The sequence below is a fragment of the Cavia porcellus genome, unplaced genomic scaffold (genome assembly GCF_034190915.1).
Source record: "Cavia porcellus strain 051 isolate PalLab524CR breed Dunkin Hartley unplaced genomic scaffold, mCavPor4.1 scaffold_6, whole genome shotgun sequence".
Classification (NCBI taxonomy): Eukaryota; Metazoa; Chordata; class Mammalia; order Rodentia; family Caviidae; genus Cavia; species Cavia porcellus.
In genome coordinates, this window is record NW_026947489.1 from 79,882,845 (window position 1) to 79,904,119 (window position 21,275).

At 40.9% G+C, this 21,275-nt stretch overlaps 1 protein-coding gene and 1 non-coding gene across 5 annotated transcripts in view; both read left to right on the plus strand.

The window, feature by feature from the left end:
* The window catches only part of Phf12 (PHD finger protein 12), a 45,068-nt gene that overhangs the window by 4,534 nt on the left and 19,259 nt on the right, over positions 1 to 21,275 (plus strand). For all 4 annotated transcript variants that reach the window (XR_010048221.1, XR_010048222.1, XM_063251150.1 and 1 more), the window contains exon 3: positions 20,042 to 20,114. Coding sequence is in view for 2 of the 4 variants with exons in the window: in XM_063251150.1 (XP_063107220.1) it covers positions 20,042 to 20,114 (73 nt within the window). In the remaining 2 variants the exon portion in view is untranslated. The remainder of the gene's footprint in view (positions 1 to 20,041; positions 20,115 to 21,275) is intronic.
* LOC111756793 (small nucleolar RNA U13) lies at positions 10,942 to 11,043 on the plus strand. The gene has a single exon (XR_002791209.1). It is a non-coding gene; the product is annotated as a small nucleolar RNA U13 (small nucleolar RNA).

The following is a 21,275-nucleotide window of genomic DNA, read 5'->3' on the forward strand; positions in this document are numbered from 1 at the left end:
AGCCTGGGCTACAAAGTGAATTCAAAGCCAATCTGAACTGCATAGTGAAACTGTCCCAAAAAGACCAAAAAAAAAGGTAGAATGCTGGGTGGATATTTAGTAGTCTGTCTTTTTGTTTGAGAGGGGAAAGATTGTTGTCACTGATAGGCTACTACAGGGCATCAGTAATGAGGCTGACAGAAAACTGGTATCTCCTCATGGCTTTCTCATGGCATCTTTCTTTAAACAGACAACCAAAACAGTCTGATTGAGAAGTACATCTACCCTAGCAGACCTCAGCATGGTCCCTTCCCGTCAGACAGATTTCTGTAGCATTTGCCTCCGCATGTTATATTTGGAATTGTTGGCCGGCTTTCCTCTCTCTGGTGTTGGCAGCAAGATCCAAAATGAGGTTTTCGAAGAATGAGAGTAAAAAGGTCTCTGTGCACAGGCAAAACTAAGCTCAGCTTGGAGTTTTGCATATTTAATTTTCAGTGAGTCATGACAAAGGTTTCACACATAGAATAGCAGCAAGTAGATTTTCTACAGGAAGTCTTTGCTGTTTGAACTTGTAAGAAGGTGATTTTTTTGTGTGCTTAGCTCCTCATTAGACTAATATCAGGCACAATGGATTAAAACACACGTACTTAACATCTTATGACTCTGTTTTCACATTATAAATGTTTAGAAGCCTGGTGCTAAAGAATTGGGAGTGAAATGTCTGAAACCTTTCCTCACCCTGCTCAATAGTAGTAAAATGATCATACAATAAATGTGGCAGCACATGACTGCAATCTTGGCACTTGGAAGGCTTATTTGTTTTGCATTTGCTATATTCCATTGGAATCTAGGTGTGCAATAAGTGTTGTTTTGTCTTGTTTTAGGTGTGCAGTATTGTTTTTGTTTATTTGTTTTGGTCAGGAACCAAATTCAGGACTTCGAACTTGCCAGGCAGGCATCATACCGCTGAGCTCTATCCCTAGCACCTTGCAGGACTGTTTTGAAATGGTATACCTTTTTTTCCTCTACTATTGCAGTTGAACCAGGACCTTCCCACTAAGCTACATCACCCACCATTCCTTTTCTTTTTCTTCTTTTTCCCTTTGTTTAGATCCTTGATCTTGCTGAATCATTCAAGTTGCCCATGCTGGGCTGAAACTTGCCATCTCTTACCTTAGCCTCCCATAGTGTTAGGATCACAGGCACCACACTCAGATAGTCACATACTTCTTAAATTAAATGTGGTGCTAATTCTTATAAGAAGAGTGTTTTAAAGAATAAAGAAACTGCATGGTGGCACACACCTATAATCCCAACACTCAGAAGGCTGAGGCAAGAGGATGAAAAATTCCAGGCCAGCTTGGGCTATATAGTAAGACACTGTCTCAAAATCAACCAAATATTTATACATTGTATATATTTGAATACAGCCATGCACAAGCCTGTTGGCCTGGCTACTCCAGAGGCTGAGGCAGGAGAGGATCACTTGAGCCAAGGAACTGTAAGACAACCAGGGCAACATAGACTTACCTTCAAAAAATAGATTGGGTATGTTTGTGGTCCCAAGTGGCTTAAGCAGAGAAAGAAAATATGAGAAATAGTAAATGTTGAAAAGGAAGTAATACTCCTAAAAGGTGGCAGTTTTTATGTTATTTCATGCAAATATTCAGTGATACCATTGTGAGAAATTTTTGATTTGGGTCCTGTCCCAAAGTTACTTAACATACTCAGTGAAAGATAGGGTGCAGTTATAATCTCATCAATCTCCTGCTGCTCCTTAAGGCTCTCAAATGGGCTCTACCATTAATTAGTAGATTTTGGCCTTTGTAAATGACTTGTGTGTGTGTTTTTTTGTTTTTTGTGTGTGTGTTTTTTTTTTTTTTTTTTTTTTTTGTCTTTTTTGGTTTTTATCGGTGCCAGGGATCGAACTCACAACAGCCTGCTTGCAAGGCAGGTGCTTATGCCGCTGAGCTAAATCCCCAGCCCCGACTTGTGTGTTTTTAGAGGTGTAAATGTGCAAAATATGTATTTGAGTATACTGCTTTCTTTTAAATCTAAGAATAAAATTCATATTGGTTTGTTTTAGGGCCAGAGGTTTAGCTCAGTAGTATAAGCGCCTGCCTGGCCAGCACAACGTCATGAGTTCGATCCCATGTACCCCCCACCCCCACTCCCAAAAAAAAACCCGAAACCACACACACGCACACAAAAAACCTTATTGATCTGTTTTAAATTCTCTGCCTTCAGAAATTGTGTTTTGTTTTTTTTGTTTTTGCAATATAGGTTTTTTGTGTTTTGTTTTGTTTTGTTTTGTTTTGTTTTGTTTTGTTTTGTTTAATGGGGATTGAACTTGAGTCCTTGTGCTTGCCAGGCAGGCACTTAGACCACTGAGCTAAAACTCCAGCCCTACTATTTTTTATTTGCTAGGGGGCAGTTTTGAGACAGAGTCTCACTATAGTTCAGGCTGGCTTTGAATTTGTGGCGATTCTCCTGCCTTAGCTTCCCAAGAACTGGGATCATAGGTTGTGCTGCCACACCCAGCACTGTTATATTTTGAGACAAGGTCTCTTTAAATTGCCTAGGCTGGCTTTGAATTTGGCAATACCCGTACCTCAGGCACCCATATACTGTACCAGGATTGTGGCCTTCTGAGCAGTTGCACTACCATGCAGGGCCCCAAGAGTTGTTTGTTGGTTTAAAGCCTCAGATGGTGGTGCATGCCTGTAATCCTACCACTCAAGAGTGAGGCCAGTCTTAGCTACATAGTGAGATTCTGTATCTTCCCTCTCCCCCAAAAAAATCACATTAGAGGAATGTCCAATAAATTGTCTTGAATTTGAACTGAATGAGGATTCAAGTAGTAGTAGTCACTATAGTGTGTTGAATAAAATTGACCTTTGTTAACCTCTGTTGAGATACAGATGATTTGTGAAATTGCTCAGAGGGGCTTTTTAGCAGTTATTAGTCATTCCTTTTCACAGCTGAACAATATTCCATGGTATGGGTGTACCAACTCTGTTTATCCATTTACCCATCAGTTGATGGGTCAGTGGAATAATATATGAAACAATAATGCTGTGAATATTTGGAGGAAGGTTTTTGTGTGGACACTAGTTTTCATTTTTCTTGGATGTGTACATAGTGGTGGTATTGCTGGGTTGTATGGTAACTCTTATATTTAACTTACGGGATGAATTGCCGGGCTTTTTCCAAAGTGGCAGGCTGGGGATACAGCTCAGTGGCACAGCGCCTGCCTAGCAAGCACAAAGTCCTGAGTTTGATTCCCAGTACCCAAAATAAAAAGGTTATATCATTTTACTTTTCCACTAGCAGTGTGTGAGGGTTTCGTTTTCTCCACATCTGTAATACTTGTTGTCTGTCTTGATTAAAGCTAACCTAATAGGCATGAAGTGAGACCTCATTGTGTTTTGATTTGTGTTTACTTGAGGGCTAATGATATTAAACATCTTTTCAAATGTTTATTGGTTCTTTGTATTTTTTGGGGGAAGGAATGTGTATTCAGATCCTCCATTTTTTTAGTTAAGTTTTTTAAATTATTGATTGGTTAAAAAACTATAGATATAAATACCTTGTCAGATATATATAATTTATGAGCGGATTTCCTTTTACACTCTCCCTATTTTTTTAACTCTTACATAGAAAATATAGTTGACTTAATATATACAGTTTCATAGGTATGCCTATATTATGTATGAGTAAATAGTTTCTTCTATGGGATCTAGTAAAGATGGTGCATGTCTATGAGGAGCACCTTACAGTATGGGTTTTTTTGTTTTGTTTTTGTTGTTGTTGTTGTTTTTGTCTTTTTCTTTTTCTTTTTTATTGGTACTGGGGATCGAACTCACAACCGCCTGCTTACAAGGCAGGTGTTTATGCCGCTGAGCTAAATCCCCAGCCCCTACAGTATGGTTTGACATGTTAGTGTTTCAACTTATCTGGGTGAATCTTTCTAGCCAAAAAAAAGTCTTAAGTCTGGAAGTGAAGAGGAAGTATATACTAAAAGAACCACCACTGCCTTTGGACAGGATGCCCACCCAGCAGGCAGTAGCCATAGTAGAAAAGTCTGTCTTCAGGCACTTCTTACACTTGGAGGCCTCTACTTTAAGAAAACAAATTTTAGGGTTCCTTGTTTTTGCAGAGCTGAAAATCAAACCCAAAACATATGCATTCTAGACAAGTATTCTACCGCCGAGTTACATCCCTGACCCGAGAAGGAGAATTTAATTGCCTTGGTTTGATTGGTAACAGCTTGGAGTAGAAATAACTTCAGATCAACTAATGTGCTGTCTTTTGAATCTGGTTAACAAAGATAAAGTAATTTATACACTGCAGCATGTTTACCTGTTTATATGTATCTTTATGTAAACCTTGATAGTAGTAAGTAGTATAGAGAATATTTACCTTAGGTTTTATATAGCTATAAAAAGAAAGTCAGCTTTGATATTCCCCAGAGGATTTTTGCTACCTAGAAATGCAAATGTCTTACCTTTAACAAAAATAGGTACATTTTGGCCAGGTGTTGTAGTATATGCCTCTAATCCGAGCACGCAGAGCTGAGGTAGGAGGATCACCATGAATTTGGGACCACCCTGTACTACATAGTGAGACCCTATCTCAAAAACAAGAAGGAAATAGGTACATCTTTTCTCCTACAAGTGAGAAGTAATAAAAAATAGACGAAGCTGAATGTTGTATGCTTCAGATTATTGATAAGATTGTTGAAATTCATCTCTGAACTTTTTTGTCCCACCCTAAACACATACACAATTCCTGGATGTGTGATTAAATAAGTAAGTACCCTGGTGAAATATTCTCTTTGGGCTTCTCGTGGCCCTCGCTCTGGTAATGCAGCACAGGCACCTGTGTCTCCCACTTTCCACAAGGCTCCTTTGACTTTGAGGCTCCAGGAATACAACATGGCCAGCTGCATTGCTATACTCAGAAGAGCACCTTTGCATAATATCAGCCTCCCAAGAGACACAGAAGGGGAGTATGGCTGCCTCCTTGCAAGTTTCCTGAAAGAGTACATTGTATTGGATACAAGTTCTAGACCAAATTTTAAAAAGGCACTTTAGTATTGCAGATTTGTCACTATGCCATGGATGCATGCACAGGTCATGAGCTCACTGCTTATCCCGTGACTCGAAAGCAATTAAGAATGAGAAGTTGACGGGCATGGTGGCGCATGCCTGTAATCCCAGCACTCCAGAAGGTGAGGCAAGAAGAATCACTGTGAGTTCAAGGCCAGCCTGAGCTACAAAGTGAGTTTAAAACCAGCCAGCACTCTGTAGTGAGACACTGTCTCAAAAAAACAAAAACAAGAATGAGCAGTTGACTCTTTTTTCTGCCTAATATTTCCAAATATCAAAATCCCCATCCTTTAAGCCTAAGGTTATTTCTAAATCCAGGTCTCAACAAAAATGAGAACAGAGATGGGGTTTTAGCACCTTGGTGCAGGAGGCAAAAGCTAAGAAATATAATAGACGCTCATAAAAGAGGAATCACTGCTTTTTTTTTCTTTTTTATCGGTACCGGGGATCGAACTCATGACTGCCTGCTTGCAAGGCAGGCGCTTATGCCACTGAGCTAAATCCCTAGCCCCTCACTGCTTTTTTTTGAACTATCAGCAAGAAGAAACTGGACTGCTACATAGAGCATAGAGCAGTAGTCAAATTTCTTTCTTTCTTTTTTTTTTTTTTTTTTTTTTTGAGACAGGGTCTCACAGTGTAGTGCAGGCTGATCTTGAACTCTCAGGTAGCCCAGGGCAATCCTCCTGCCCCAGCCTCCCAAATGCTGGGATTATAGGTGTGCTGGGATTATAGTCTAAGTAATGTAGAGCTTTTTAACTCTTGTTTTTCTTTTTTTTTTTTTTTTCCCTTTGGTGCTGGAGATCGAACCCAGTGCCTTGTGGGTACTAAGCATGTATTCTGCAATTAGGCTATATCCCTAGCTCAGTAATAGTAATGAAAAACTTGATTTGCTTTTTCAAAGCTATTTTTTCTTCCCTTTGGCTATCATTACACTGAATAAAATGCTCACTGAATTATGTGAAAGTGAAGAGGCCGTCCCCCATTCTCATTTGCTGCGTATTACCTAATGGTATTACAGATGAGAGGCATGGAGCTACAGAAATGCTATCTCAGTTATTCCAACGGAATGATACCTTAATCTGTACAAACACAAAGTAACCATTTCTTTCCCTCTAATTGTATTTGCTTCCCTATATATTGATCACTTTGGTGTTTTGTTTTTGCCCTTCTCATTTTCTGGCAAATTATGCAGGCTGCCTCCGAGGAAATGTTTCCCAGTTTTGACAGCACGAAAGACACAAAGAGCAACAGGGCAAGGAGAAACTCCACACCAGAACTAGCACATTGGTGTTTTTCTATTGATCTGGGGTCTGCATGAGACTCTTTGAAATAAGCTTGAGTGCAAGAGAGGACTTTTAGCAGGATTTGATTTTAACAGAATTTGATTTTAGCCCAAAGACTACCTCTAGCTAGGCCAGGCAGGGATGGGGGAGCCTTACAATCACAGGAGGCCTGAGTTCCATGTAAAACTCTGTTATGGCAACACAAGCCCACTTGCAGGTTTTTATTCAACTATGACTGTCCAAGAGATGTTGCATAGCTTTCTCCTGTCTGCATTCATACTAAGCAAAGAAGCTAACATATACCCAAAACTTTTGAGTTTATCTACGCCCATGCATTATGAAATCTGGCACTATGGACCTGCCATTGCTTTTCTTCCCATCAACCCCCAGCTCCTGTGATGAGCTGGGAACTTTTTTAATTCCCACATTCACTGAACCATCAGCTAGAGTTTGCTGATTCTCAAGTTTAAACAAAGCTTTGAAAACAGTGGGAAATTGTATAGTGAACTTTTTCATTTGTCACCAGTTATTAGAATATATTATGAACATTTTACTTTATTAATCTCACTAAATGTGTCTGACTTGATTTTGCTTGCCACTTTTTGAAAGCATCATCTTAAATGTAGGGAAATTCCATTGCTTGTTTTGACTTTTTTTAACATTATTTTGCCTTATCATTTTTGTTTGATTTGTCTCTCTGTGGTCCTCAGAATTTTGCCTAGCCCTACCCCTTCTAACTTACCAAAACTATCATGCCAAAGGAAACACCAAATTGTCTAGCATCAGACATCTTTGTAGGCTGTGGTTTATTGGTGTTGAAGTAAGCTGTGTGTTAAGAAAGGTGTCTGCAGTTTATTTAAGCTGCAACAGATAACTCACATCCAAGGCTCACATGCATGCTTCATTTCTTAAAGAGATTTACTTTGTTACTGTTGTTGTGCATACATGTAAACCTTTAAGGTGATCATTCTTTGCTTAGGATCTGTCTAAGAGAAAAGTGTGCCAAGGGGGGAAATCATGGTTCTTTATCTCCGAGAATTATGTTCAGCTCCTAAATAGGTCACTGGAGATATAACTGTAAGGCTTGGGAAGCCCAAGCCAGCACTTAGCTATGGCATCAAACCACAACAGCACGGTTTGACAGTGTGCCCAGATTACTCCAGCCCTTTAGGGTGGGGAACTTTGAAGTTCATGTAGAACTGGGGGTTGGGAGAGAGTAAGGGTAAGAGGAGGAGGGAACGAGCTTTATACTCTTATGGCACAAATAATATAAATCAGTCACCTTTCTTGATAGACTTTTGTCAAGAGGAAAGGTAAATGAAACAGACTCTTCAGTGAAAGCAACTGAGTAGTTTAGATAGAAACTTGTTCTCTAGATTTAGTTAAGTTTTAAATAAAGGTATTGTTAGTGCTTTTCATTTTCTAATACTTTATAGAATTTTATTTTATTGTATTTATCTTTGTTTTGAGACAAGGTCTCACTATGTAGTTCAGGCTGGCCTTGAACTTGCAATGGTCCTTCTGCCTCAGCCTCCCGAATGCTGGAATTACAGGTGTGTGCCACCACACCAACCTTATTTATAGTTTTAGATTGAATATGTGTAAACTGGCCCAATTTCATGAGTTGTGTCTTTAAGAAGAACATGGCCTGAGGACATAGGTATAGCTCTAGTCGACTGTTTGCCTACGATCAATGCCCAGAACTTAAAAAAAAAAAAAAAAAAAAAAAAGTGACATGGCAATTTCCTTGCAGTTGCCAATAATTTTCCATACCTCTGAGAGTCTTGGGAATACACTATTGCAGTTGTTGGTTCTTCCTTCCCTAGGAAGTATAGAAAATGACTACTGAGATAAAAATGTTGGCCCTTTTCCCAAGTAGGTAATCTTCAACATCTTTCATTAAGTGAATGAGTGAACCTCTTGTATACATGTAGCCTATCTTCTATTGCTGAGAAGCCAGGATCACAAGAGGCAAACCGGGCCAGTAATCAATCAGGCCCTGTGGTACTAGGCTCAGCTTGTAGAACAACCAGGGCAAACACGTGGTACACTGTTGGCGTATTCCCTTCCTCCTTCCTTCTTTCCTTGTGCTAACTGGTAGCACTTCTCCAGGTGGTCTTTGTTGGAAGGATGCCACAAGCCAGCTCTACATAGAAGGCAGTAAAATTTGGGGGCACAGGCAGCTAGTTTGAAAGGATTGTATGCCTATGGGAGTGATGCGACTAGCTGAGTTTCTCAATGAGACATTTGTCATGGCCTGGCACTACATTGGTTTCCTTGTCAACACTGCCACTTAGGCTTTGCATGAAAAAAGCAGCAATCCTTGTACTTCTTATTTGTGGCATTAGCTATATTGGAGTCAGTAGCTCAGATAAAGAAGAGTAAAGGATTGAGGTTCAGGCACCCATGAACTGTCTGCTTTTGTCTTTCCAGTATGCTTCAATCTGGTCATCTGCCCTGAAAGCTGATACCCACACAAGTGTTAGGAGGAAGTTTGCTGCTTCTGTTGATATTTAAATTTTATTAAATTTTGTCCCCTCAAAAAACTATACTCTGTAAGTATATTAGTGTAGCTGTTAATTTAAGTTGTTTTAAATTTTTTAGAAATAAATTTACCAGGGGCTGGGGATTTAGCTTAGCGGCATAAGCGCTTGCCTTGCAAGCAGGCAGTCGTGAGTTCGATCCCCGGTACCAATAAAAAGGAAAAAGACAATAAGTAAATAAATAAATTTGCCCAATTGTAGCTCTCCCAGGGAATAGTCTATTTTAGTTTTTTTTTTTTTGTTTGTTTGTTTGTTTTAATCTATTTTAGTTTACAAAAGTCTTTTTTGGGTGGTACTGAGGATTGAACTCAGAGGCTTCACACTGAGCTACATCCTAGCCTCCTCTTAAATTTTTTTTTTTTTTTATCGGTATCGGGGATCGAACTCACGACCATGCGCTTACAAGGCAGGCGCTTATGCCACTGAGCTAAATTCCCAGCCCTAAAATTATTTTTATTTCGAGATAGGGTCTTGTTAAGTTTCCCAGGCTGGGCTCAAACTTGTAATTCTCCTGCCTCAGCCTCCCAATGTGCCACCATGGCTGTTTTTTTTTTTTTTTTTTTTTTTGGAACAGGGTTTTGTTATACAATGCAGGCTAGCCTTGAGCTCGCTTTGTAGCCCAGGCTGGCCTCAAACTCATGATGATCCTCCCTGTCTCAGTTTTCCGAGGGCTGGATTATGGGTGTGCGTCACCATGTCTGGCTCATCATGGCTTCTTTTCTAAAGGGTCTGATCCCTATAGAGATCAAGATGGCTGCCTGAGACAGAGGCATGAAAGCATGGTTGGGTTCTGTTAGCAATCATCTTCCCTCCCCATTTTGACTAGTATCAGTATTCTGAGATGGCCGAAGGCAACAGGAGAGAGAGTAGGCCTTTTTGAGTGTGTACTGTATTGTCTTTTGCTGTTGGTCTTGCACAATGAGGGTTTTTATCTAGTAGTGGACCTCATATGAATAGGTGAGACCTGTGAACTGTGAAATTAAGAGTCAAAAGTGCTCAGTGCTATTGTTTGCTTGCTCAACGAGCCTTCCCTCCCCCCATCAAAAGAAGACAGGAACAAATGCTAATGGTGGAGACACAGCTTTCTTTCTCTGATATTTTATTTTGACCGAAACTGCCATAAATGACTGGAGAGCTTGTGATTCAGGGAGAAGGATGGGTTCTGACGAGAGAGACCCCACCAGTTCATGTGACTGACCTCTTTCAGAGGAGAACCCGCAAGGCTCTCGGTAGATAATGCACAGATGCACCGTTTGCGGAATGTTCTCATAAGTGTTTCATTATTGTGTTGCTCAGGAAGAGAAAACAGAGTGTGTACTCTTCTTTTTTATTCACTTGTTTCCTTTTGCACTAAGATATATGCCCACAGTTTTAATTTGTTTGAGTGAGATTTCCCGGTCTGTGGCTGCCATTGACTCAAGTTTTGTAATGTAGATGAACAATTGCCTGCCACATACCAGTAATCTCACATATTTAAAGAAAAGTTCCATGGCTCAACACCATTTTTAACTGCATGTTGTAAAATGCATACGCACAGGTCTCTGAAATAAAAGGCAGCCTTGCTGCTTCAAGGCTCCCTCCACCTTTTCCCCTCCTCCCTTTGTTCTCTTATTCCCCTCCCCCTCCTCCCTTCCAGTTCCATACTGAAAAACTGCTTGTGCTGGATGGATAATTAACACAGCACTATAGAGCAACAGGTCCCACCGGTGGTGACAAAATCTGAAGTAAATGCTAAGGCTATGCAGACTCACATGTATTAATAGGCGAGGGAGCTGAGCGAGGTTAGACACAGATCAACCACACTTGTGTGGGACTTGAAATAGATCCTTTTAATTAGGGAGCCAAGAGCCATGACAACTACCAATATCTTCCACTTACAGTAGTGAGCTACAGCCTATTAGTGAATGAAAGAGGCATTCTAAATTAAAATTGAACTCTGTGATTTGACTGTGAGTTGAAATCATCAGGTTCTAGGCTTTACTCTGACACCAAGGGGTCTGTCAGTTTAAGCATTATAGTAGGCTGATCCTCAGGTTCAAAAGTGTGATGATTGGGTTTTCATGCTCCATGCATGACATGTGCCTCCTTTGAACCTTATTACGACATCGGCACATTGCCCATCTGACATGAAAAAACAATAAACAAATAAATAAATTTTTTTTAAAAAAGCATTATAGTAGGCTATGGAGTATGTTTGTGGTTTTCTCCATATGACTCAAGAAATAGACCAGTCTACAAGTAGACACCGTTGTGAGAAGTAGAGACGGCCTAGTTGGATATGTTGCAGTCATGCTGATGAGGCTGTCTTTAAGAAGTTTTAGTTCTAGGGCCTGGGGATTTAGCTCAGCGGCATAAGCGCCTGCCTTGCAAGCAGGCAGTCATGAGTTCGATCCCCGGTACCGATAAAAAGGAAAAAGACAAAAAAAAAGAAGTTTTAGTTCTGAAAATCTTTTTTTAATACTCTTCATCAAATCCCCCCACTCCCTACACTGACCTACATCCCCAGCTCAGCAGTTTCTTTTCTTTCTTCCATTTATTTTATTTTATTTTGTTTTGAGACACGATCTTGCTGAGTTGCCTGTGTTGTCCTCAAATTTAAGATCCTCCTGCTTCAGCCTCTGGGAATTCTAAGCTTATAGGTGTGTACCACCACACGTGGTTTTGACTAGCTTCCTAAGTTTGTGGGCCCTCTTCGGCCTCACAGAAAGCCACACCAAATTCCAACAAGCATATCATTCAACTGTATTATATAAATTGTATAAATTTCTGAAGATTCTGAGCTTTATTATTATGAACTACATTATAGCTAACAGAATTCTTTAAGATCTCAGGTAGTGATTAAAATAGTGAGTTGGAAAGCAGGGAACAGTTGCTTTCTGGCCAAGAATGGCAAACCAGGGCTTTTTAACAAATGATCTAGAAGGAAACTTAACCACACCAGTGAAGATACTCTGCAGGAACTCTGTGTTCGCAGGTCATTCTCCTCTCTGTAGAGAAAAGTGCCTGTCTTACCCTACTGCAGGCCATGATTCTTTTGAAATCAGAAGATAGAGGACCTTGACGTGATGGCTAAAAAGCTACCAGTTTTCCAAGATGAGCCAGTGCAGGGGCCAACTACTCCAGGACCTGTCTTTCCAGGATACAGACAGAAAGAAGCTAAAGGCTTAAACACTACTTACTGTCCCCTAGATTGACTTAAACATACATTCCAGGGAAAATGTTCCCATTCCCAGAACTGTCCCTTTGTCACAGAGTATATGAAAATGCAGAAAAAAGCTAGAGATGGTGGTAATGTGTGTAATCCCTGCCACTTAGGAGGCTGAGGCAGGAGGATCATAAGTTCAAGGCCACCTGGGCAATTTAGTGAGATCTTGTCTCAAAATGAAAACAAAAAGGTGGCTGGGGGTGAGGCTCAGTGATAGGCTGTTTACCTAATATGCTGTAGGCTCCAAATTCAGTATACAGCCTGAAAAAAAAAAAAGCTTCTGAAACTGGCTTTCTCCTGTACTCAGTGAATGAGACTCTTTAACTTTCCTGTCATTGGCACTGGGGAAGGAGCTCAGTGGTAGAGCACTTTCTAAGCATGTGTGAAACTCGAAAGAAAGACAGACAGACAATAACTTCCCTGTTTTTAGAGGATCACTTGCCATGTGTGATGGCATGCACCTGTTATCCCAGTACTCGGAAGGCTGAGGCAAGAGGATCCCTGTGAGTTTAAGGCCTACCTGCACTGTTTGGTGAGACCTTGTGTCCTCCCACCCCACCCCATCCATAAAAAGATCACTTGTTGAATTACCGTTTGCTGAATAACTCGGAATTACAACAAGAGAATAGGGGAAAGACCATGGTTACCTTGAAATGCCAAATGACCCGCATGGGTCTTAGTATATGGAAAGAATCAGTTTGTAATTGATAATATATGATCTCATTAATAAGTGCCCTTTTTACTTTGTCTCTACCTTATGATTCCTGAAAGCAAGAACTGTGTCTGAAATCCCAGCACTTAGCACATTGCCTAGCATGAAGCACAACCTTCCAGGGAATGTTTGGGTGGATGAATGGCTTCAGTCCTCTCTCCAGGGTGATGGTTTTGATGGGATGCCGAAGACCAACTGTTTGCTTTGTGTTCACAGTCCAGTCTAGCACATTAATCAATAAGGAGTAGGAACTCAATAAATACTGTATTGACTGATACAGAAGAAAATGCTCTGCCTCGATATTATTAAAGGTACCCTGCTTGTATTCCACTGTGTTCCACAGAAACAAGGGAACCACTAAAGGCTCTTAAAAAACACCTTGGTCTCAAGATTTAAAAGAACCATCACATACACCTATAATCCCAGAACTCAGGAACCTGAGGCAGGTAGATAGCCATGTATTCCAGGCCAGCCTGAACTACATAGCAAGACCCTGCCCCCCCCCCAAAAAAAAATTTCTTTTTAAAGAAATAAGAGACAAGCTGGGCGTGGTGGCGCATGCTGGTAATCCTAGTACTCAGGAGACTGAGGCAGGTGGATCTTTGCAAGTTGGAGACAAGCCTGGGCTACAAAGTAAGCTCAAGGCCAGCCAGAATGGTATAGTGAGACTCTCAAAAAGAGAGAGAAAGAGAGAGACATTGACTTCAATTCTGATTCTGCTACCTTCCAGCTCCGTGGCTTTAAATGAGTCAGTTTCCCCACCTACATGATGAGAATAAGAATTATCTGACAGTGTGGTAGTGAATATCAAATAAGGGCATCTGTTAAAGTGCTTTGCAAACTGTAGCATACTTGATAGAAGATGAAGTTACCACTCTGCTATTTCTAGGGTTCAGTAATTAGGAAGTATATTGATGTCTTCACAGGGAAGGTGGCTCATCATATTGTTTTCATAGTCTTGACTGCTGAACAGCTGAGACTGATAGAATAAACTCAGCGTTATCTTGACTTTTTTTTTTAAATTTTATTTAAGGAGAAAAAGAAAATAAAAACAGTAAAAGGGTACAAGTTATACAAAATAAACAGTAGGAAATCACTAGTTAATAGATTGCATATTGTCATCTTAGAAATATTTGTTCAAGTTACAAAATTAAAGCATATAAAGTGGACATTCAAACAATGAGACTGCAAATAGTTCTGTTCAATGATCCAACAAAACTCAGTAATATCGTTATCTATCTTATACATTTAAATATACATGCAGTTATATCGTTTTTTTTGGTGGGGTTTTTTTTTTTTTTTTTTTTTTTTTTTTGTCTTTTTCCTTTTTATCAGTACCGGGGATTGAACTCACGACTGCCTGCTTTCAAGGCAGGTGCTTATGCCGCTGAGCTAAATCCCCAGCCCCAGTTATATCGTTTAGAGTACTTTCTTTTCCTCTCTTTTGTACAATGACAATTACACATTTTGGGTGTTATCTTGACTTTTAACTTGGCAAAACCTTGGGTTTTTTGTTCATGGTTTTGTTTTGTTTTTGCAGTACTGGGGTGAACACAGGGCCTTCACAATGAGCTACATCCCCAACTTTTTTTTTTTCTTTTGAGACAAGTTATCACTAAATTGCCAAGTTGCCCAGGCTGGAGTTAAACTTGTTATCTTTCTGTCTTAGCGTACCAGAATGCTAAGATTACACCATGCCCAGTTGGAGCCTTGGTTTTTTTGGTTGGTTGGTGGTTGGTTGGTTGGTTGGTTGGAGGTTTTGATGGCGGGGGGGGGGGTACAAAGATATTGTTACTTAAAGGCACTAGCATGCATAGAACTGTTTAAGAGCTGCACTCTTAAGACTATGGGACACCATTCTCAAGAGAAGCTTTGAGATGGATGGATAACTGAAGTAGAAAAGTCCTCAGAGTGACCAGCACATGAGCGTGCTGAAACTATACAGTGCCCTTCCTCCTGGAACCCTTTCCCTGTGAGCAGCGCTTCTGGTATGGAACAAACAGCCTCTTTTGTAATTGGTTCATGAGCTTACTCCAGTGACAGTCATCTTGTGAAGTGATTTCATGAATTCTTTTTCCCTAAAAGTTTGAGTTGAAAGCTGCCTTTTAAAGATCTTAAAAGGAATTGCTTAGAGCAGACCTAGTCTCAAACTAAGAAATAAAAAAATTTTTTAAAAAAAGGATTGGGAGCTGGATGTGATAGTGCATGCCTGTAATCTCATACTTGGGAGGCTAGAGCAACAGGATCACTAAGTTTAAGACCAGCCTCAGCTACATAGTAAATTCTAAGCAAGCCTGGCCCGCATAGCAAGACCTTGTCTCAAGAAAGGGAAAAAGGGACTGCGTATGTAGCTTAGTGATAGGGTGCCTGTGGGTTTGGTCCCCCATTCCACAAAAATATTTTTTAAAAATTTTCAAAGCTGGCCATGTTGCTGCTTGCCTGTAATCCTACTACTCAGGAGGTTGAGACAAAAGGATCTCAAGTTCAAGGACAGCCTGAGGACTTTAGCAAGACCTTATTTCAGAAATAAATTTTTAAAAGGGGAGCTGGAGATGCAGCTCAGCAGCACAGCACCTGCCTGGTAAGTCCAAGGTCCTGAACTCGATTCCCAGTACCAAAAAAATAAATAAATTTTAGAAGGGCCAGGAAGGTAGACTAACAGTAGAGCACTTCCAGAACATGTACAAGGCCCTGGATTCAGTCCCAAAGCATCCCAAAGCCCCCCACCCCCTAAAAAAGTACTTTAGGAATAAACAAGATGCTGTTCTGTTTTTTTCAAGATGCTGTTCTTGAGAGCCGTTTAATACACATTTGAAGGGTTTTTATCCCCGCATTAAGAAAGAAACAAGATTTAAAACAAAATTTTCTGAAAAAGATTAAACTGGGGTGTAACTCAGTGATAAAGCCTTTGCCTAACATATGTGAGGTTGTAGGTTCAATTCCAGAAAAGAAATGAGATGGGAGAGGATGAATAAGGGTGAGATGCACAGTATGAAGTTCAGTTTGCAGGTATAGACTTTGACTCCCATGTCTCCTTCGTGTTTTGTGTCTTAGAAAACCTATATCATATGTGATTTAACCACTGAAACAAGTGCCTGCCCAATTATGTTTCTGCCTCACGTCTTTGGAGTGGTAAATTCATTTCCTAGAACCTATTTCAGATTTCCCAATTCTCTAAAGCTTTGTTAAGTACTTACTCTCTGCCAGGCATTGTATAGGGTGTGAGGGTACAGATAAGCACAGAAAAGATAATTCACGTTTGGCTGACATGGAAGTACTAAGAGAAATTAGGATCGTCAGAGAAAGCTTTCTGGAGAGAACTCTTAACTTGAGTCGCAAGAGAAAGGTGTTCTCCAGGTAGAGGAATGGGGAATGTGTGCTCATAGGTTGTGGCACTAGAGTAAGCAGCGACACAGATGAAAAACAGTAAGAGCTGTGTTAATAAACCAGCAAGTTTATGGAGGTAGAGAAAGAGGCCGAGTTCTGGCCACAAGGGTCTTTGCTAAAACACTGAGGAGCTTGAACTTTTTAACTTATAATCAATGGGGGAGGGTATTATTAAGGGGCTTTTAAATCAGGGAAGTACATCATCAGAATTGCATTTAAGCTAGGCATGGTGGCACATGCCTGTAATCCCAGTACTGCTGAGGATGAGGCAAGAGGGTCACTGAGTTCAAGACCAGCCTGGGCTACAAAGTAAGTTCAGGCCACTGTGAACTGCATAGTGAAACTCTGTCTCAAAAAGACAAAACAAAAAATCATGTTTTAGGGAAACCATTCTATCAGGGAGATTGGAAAAGATTGAGAGAAACAGAGGATGGTTAAGACTACTTACATATTGGTGAAAGCTCTGAACCTCTACCTTGTCTTGCCCTTCTCTGCTTTTCATATTTGATGGGGGGTGTCTTGGTACAGTGCCAGCAGTCAGATAAAAAATGATGAAAAACAAAATCAGAAAGAAGTGACAGCTTTCAGGGTTAATTTTAATATGGTAGTTGCTGAAGCATAACGAAGTCTGTGGGCCCATCCAGATGATATGCTTGCATTTCATTAGTTTGGATGTGGCCTGTTGCAGAAATTACTGGAGAAATCTAGGGAAGGCTTTAATGGTGACATTCACCTGTAGTCCTCCAGGGATTGGAGAACTGTCCCACAAGCCAGTGTATCTCCAGTTTTCCACTTCCTCATAAGCATCCTCCTGAGATTCCAGTAAGGAAACAGGGAGGAAAGGAAGCGATGAACTGTGAATCCTTGGTGAACATCTGACACACATGATCAGGGCTCAAGGGGAGAGCTTTTTTTTTTTTTTTCTTTTTTGTTTTTTGTTTTTTCTAGTACCAAGGATCAAACTCACTTCACTTCACACCTGCCAGGAAGGCGCTTGTGCCACTGAGCTAAATCTCTGGCCCAAAAATAGAGTTTTATATGTAGGAATATAAAGTTTTTTTGTTGTTGTCATCATCGTTACTATTTCTCACATTCTTTGAAGAAAATTTCTTACCATTCTAAGCAGTTGGCTCCAAAGAATGAGAAATAGAAATTTCTTAAGCATAAATATAGCCTTAGTCCTGTAGAGCAGTGGTTTTCAGACTTTGATGTTTAGCAGAATCACCTTGAAGACTTGTTCAATACAAATTGCTAACCCCAGCCGGGTGTGGTGGCTCACTCGCACCTGTAATTCCAGCACTCTGGGAAGCTGAGGTGGGAGGATCTTGCGAGTTTGAGACCAGCCTGGGCTACAAAACGAGCTCAAGGCCAGCCTGAACTGCATAGTAAGACCCCGTCTCAAAAAATCTCACACACACACACACACACACACACACACACACACAAATTGCTAAGCCCCACTGCTAGAATTTGTGATTTGTTAGAGCTGATATGGCCTCAAAATTTTGCTTTTTTTTTTTTAGAACAGGTTCTCACGATATAGCCCAGGCTGGCCTCGAACTCCCAGTGATCCTCCTGCCTCAATGAGTGTTGAGATTATAGGTATGCACAGCATGACCTGCAGAATTCTCATTTCTCCCCCCCCCCCCCCCGTCAGAATTCTCATTTCTAATAAATTCCCAGATGCTGCTGCTGGATTTCTACACTGGGGACCACACTTTGAGGACCATAGTAGTATAGGCAGTACAACATGTGCTTCTAAGGATTTAATCAGGTGTCACATGGCTTTTGTCTTTTTGAGACAGGGTCTTGCTGTGCAATTCAGGATGGCCTTGAACTCATTTTGTAGCTCAGGCTGGTGTCAAATTTGCAACCATACTCCTGCCTCAGCCTCCTGAATGCTGGGATTACAAGAGTATACCGTGACACCCAGCTCACATGACCTTTTTTTTTTTTTTTTTTTTTGTGCCGGGGATTTGAACTCACAGCCTCGCACTTGCCAGATAGACACTTGTGCTGCTGAGCTAAATCCTCAGCTCTACATGACTTTTAATATAATACTGGACATCAGTGACCGGAGATCCATGAAGCCTAGCCCTACACAGCTCTGGCTTTCAGGCTTAAGTTCCCAAGTAACAGCTGTGTATACAACCTCTACTTACAGAAATATAAAGAGGGAAGAGATATAAGCATTGTCTTGATCCTGCTAACAAAAACAAAAATGAGAACTGTTACACAAGGCAAAGCATAAGTGCTAAAAGAAGACTAATCTGTGAAGCAAGAGCTGCAGTGTATATGAGTAATCTGGAAAGAGTTCACAGAGGATCTGTGTCTGGTTTTCTGTCACTGCCTAACAGCTAATCCAAAACTGTGGTTTGAAACAGAAACTAGTTTTTATCTCACAATTCAGAGGGTTGACTAGGCTCAGCTGAATGGTTTTCTGTTCCATATGCTATTCACTAGAACTACTTAGAAACTGGATTGGCTGGTACATCCATGATGACTCACTAGCTACAACCTCACCCCTACATTCAATTTTTTTCTTACATTTTACTTTGAGATGGGGTCTCTCACTAAGTTGCCCAGAGCTCAGACTTCCAATCTTCCTGCAGTACGTCAACTTCCACATAACAGTAGTTAGTGCTGCCTGATGTGGTGTTCATTGAAGTTGTTTAGATCACCTCAAATATACATATGGCTTCTCACAGCATGATAACAAGGCTCTGAGATGGAACCAACCAAGCATATAAAAGTAGAATCTGCAGATCTTTTAAGGCCCAGACTTGAAAGGTACAAATATCATATATGCTGCATTGTATTGGCCAAAACAAGCCTCAGGCCAAGCCCACTATAAGAGCAGGAAAAAGGACTATCTCTGAATTAGAAGGTAGAACAGAATTTGCACTTGTCTTGAAACCACCTACTGGCTAATTGAGGCAGCTCTTAACGGATGAATAGAGTTCTGATAGACCAGTGTGATAGTGAATCTTTTAGAGCTTTCAGTGATACAGACAGCCTGTTTGTGTGCCATAGGTTTGCTGCCCCATGCTAGACAAAACTTTCCGAGAGTAAGACCATTCCACTGGGAGAAATAGCAGGCCATCAGTTCGACTAGAGGGAAGAGTACCAGAAGGAGGACCAGAAAGATGGAATGAGACTGTGTGACAAGGCTTTGAACGGCTAATGAAGGAGCATGAGTATATCTGAGCAAAGTGGTACATGGCTGCAGTCCCAATACCGTGGGAGACTGAGGCAGGAGGATTGCCAGTGTAAGCTCAGCCTGCAAGGAAGAGGGGAGGGAGGATAAAGAAGTGTGGCAGACCTTTTTTTGCTGATTTTATTGGCATGATAATGCGGTTTAATTGATTCTTCAGGTGCCAAACAAGTCCCTTGTACCCTTGTATAAGTCCCTTGTACTATAAGCCTAGTGTTAACAACTGGAGTTGCGTCTCTAATTTCTAAAGTATGAGAACGAATGTTTGCTCCTTAAGTGATTGTAAACCATGCATGTAGCATTTTGAAAGCTGTAAGAACACAGTGCTGCAGGAATGATCAAAACAGGAGTTTAGAAGTTTAGGAGCTTGTGCCAGGCCTACATAGGCTTTTTCATGATCCACTAAAGGGCTAGTTCCTACAGGATGTGGTGGCATATGCTTGTAATCCCAGGACTCAGGAAGCTGAGGCAGGAGGATTACCGAGTTTGAAGCCAGCCTTGGCTACACAGTGAGTTCAAGGCCTGTGAACTACATAGCGAGACCCTGTCTCAAAAAGTACTATGAAAGGGTTAGTTACCGAGTGTTGCCTTTGTCTTTCCCGTATAGTAACCCTCCACTGAGTGAAGAGATGTTGCCTCCTGGGGAGTGGATGTGTCACCGGTGCACCGTCCGCCGAAAGGTAATAATGTGGCTTTCTGCATGTTTTGCTCAGAATGCTAGCTGTACAGCTAAAATAGCATTTTCGCCCCTTCATATTACTTTTAGCCTTGGTATCGTCCTGCTCTCCCCATGCTGACTGAAGTCCAGTAGAACCAAAAAAATCCAAACATGGACTACTGAAATGGGCAGAAGAGATACTGAGCCATGCTTAGTCATTGATGACATGAGTCGTCTGATTTTATTGACCTCCCAGTAAATGACCTAAATATGACAATCTTACGCATGGCTGGGCGGGGAAGGCTACTTCTGTTTGATGGAAAAAGGATTTTTCTCTCACCCTATGGCAGAAAAGTCACTGATTCCTAGAGGTTTGGCCAAGTGTATTGCGGGAAGAGGGTTTTGAATCCATTTGTATCCTAGTGGCCTAGCTCCCCTTCCCTCCGCTTTGATAATTCAGTACTGTACTGTATTTAAAACATAGCTCATTATTTTCTATTTTGCAGGTGTGAGAACTAAATTATTGCTTATCAGAAAAGGAAGTAGGTGTGTTTCCACCCAGATTAGCATGATCCAACTTTCAAATTATAGATGGTGGATTAGACTTTGTCTGTGGTTTGTAAACCACCTCTGTCCTCCCTTGTTATACATTTAGCAATTTTGCTTTCTTGTGACATCAGCATTGTTTTCCTGGCCCCTAAACATGATGTCACCATGAATGATAGCTTCCTTGGTTGCAGAAACAGGATGAGGAGGTGATTCAGAGATTGTGGTTTATGTATGTAACAGTTTTTAGCCTTTAAAAAGGAGGTAAACAGGCAGACATTTTTCCAATGTATGCATTAAAAGTTCCTATTAAAAAGTGAGACAGGGGGCCTAGGATTTAACTCAGTAGCACAAGGGCTTGCCTGGCAAGCCCAAGGACATGAGTTAGATCCCTGGCACCAAAAAAGGGGGGAGGGCGGAGCCAAGCTGAGCATGGTGATAAACTTGTGATCTCAGCTATTTGGGAGGCTAAAGCAAGAAGACTGCAAGTTTGAGGCCAGACTGGCAAGTTCACAAGGCCCTGTCTCAAAAATAAAAAAGAGCTTCAGATGTAACTCAATGGTAAGAGTTCCCCTTGACTAAAGCCCTGGTCCTGCAAAAAAAAAAAAAAAAAGCTAGGTCAGCCATTCTAACCACA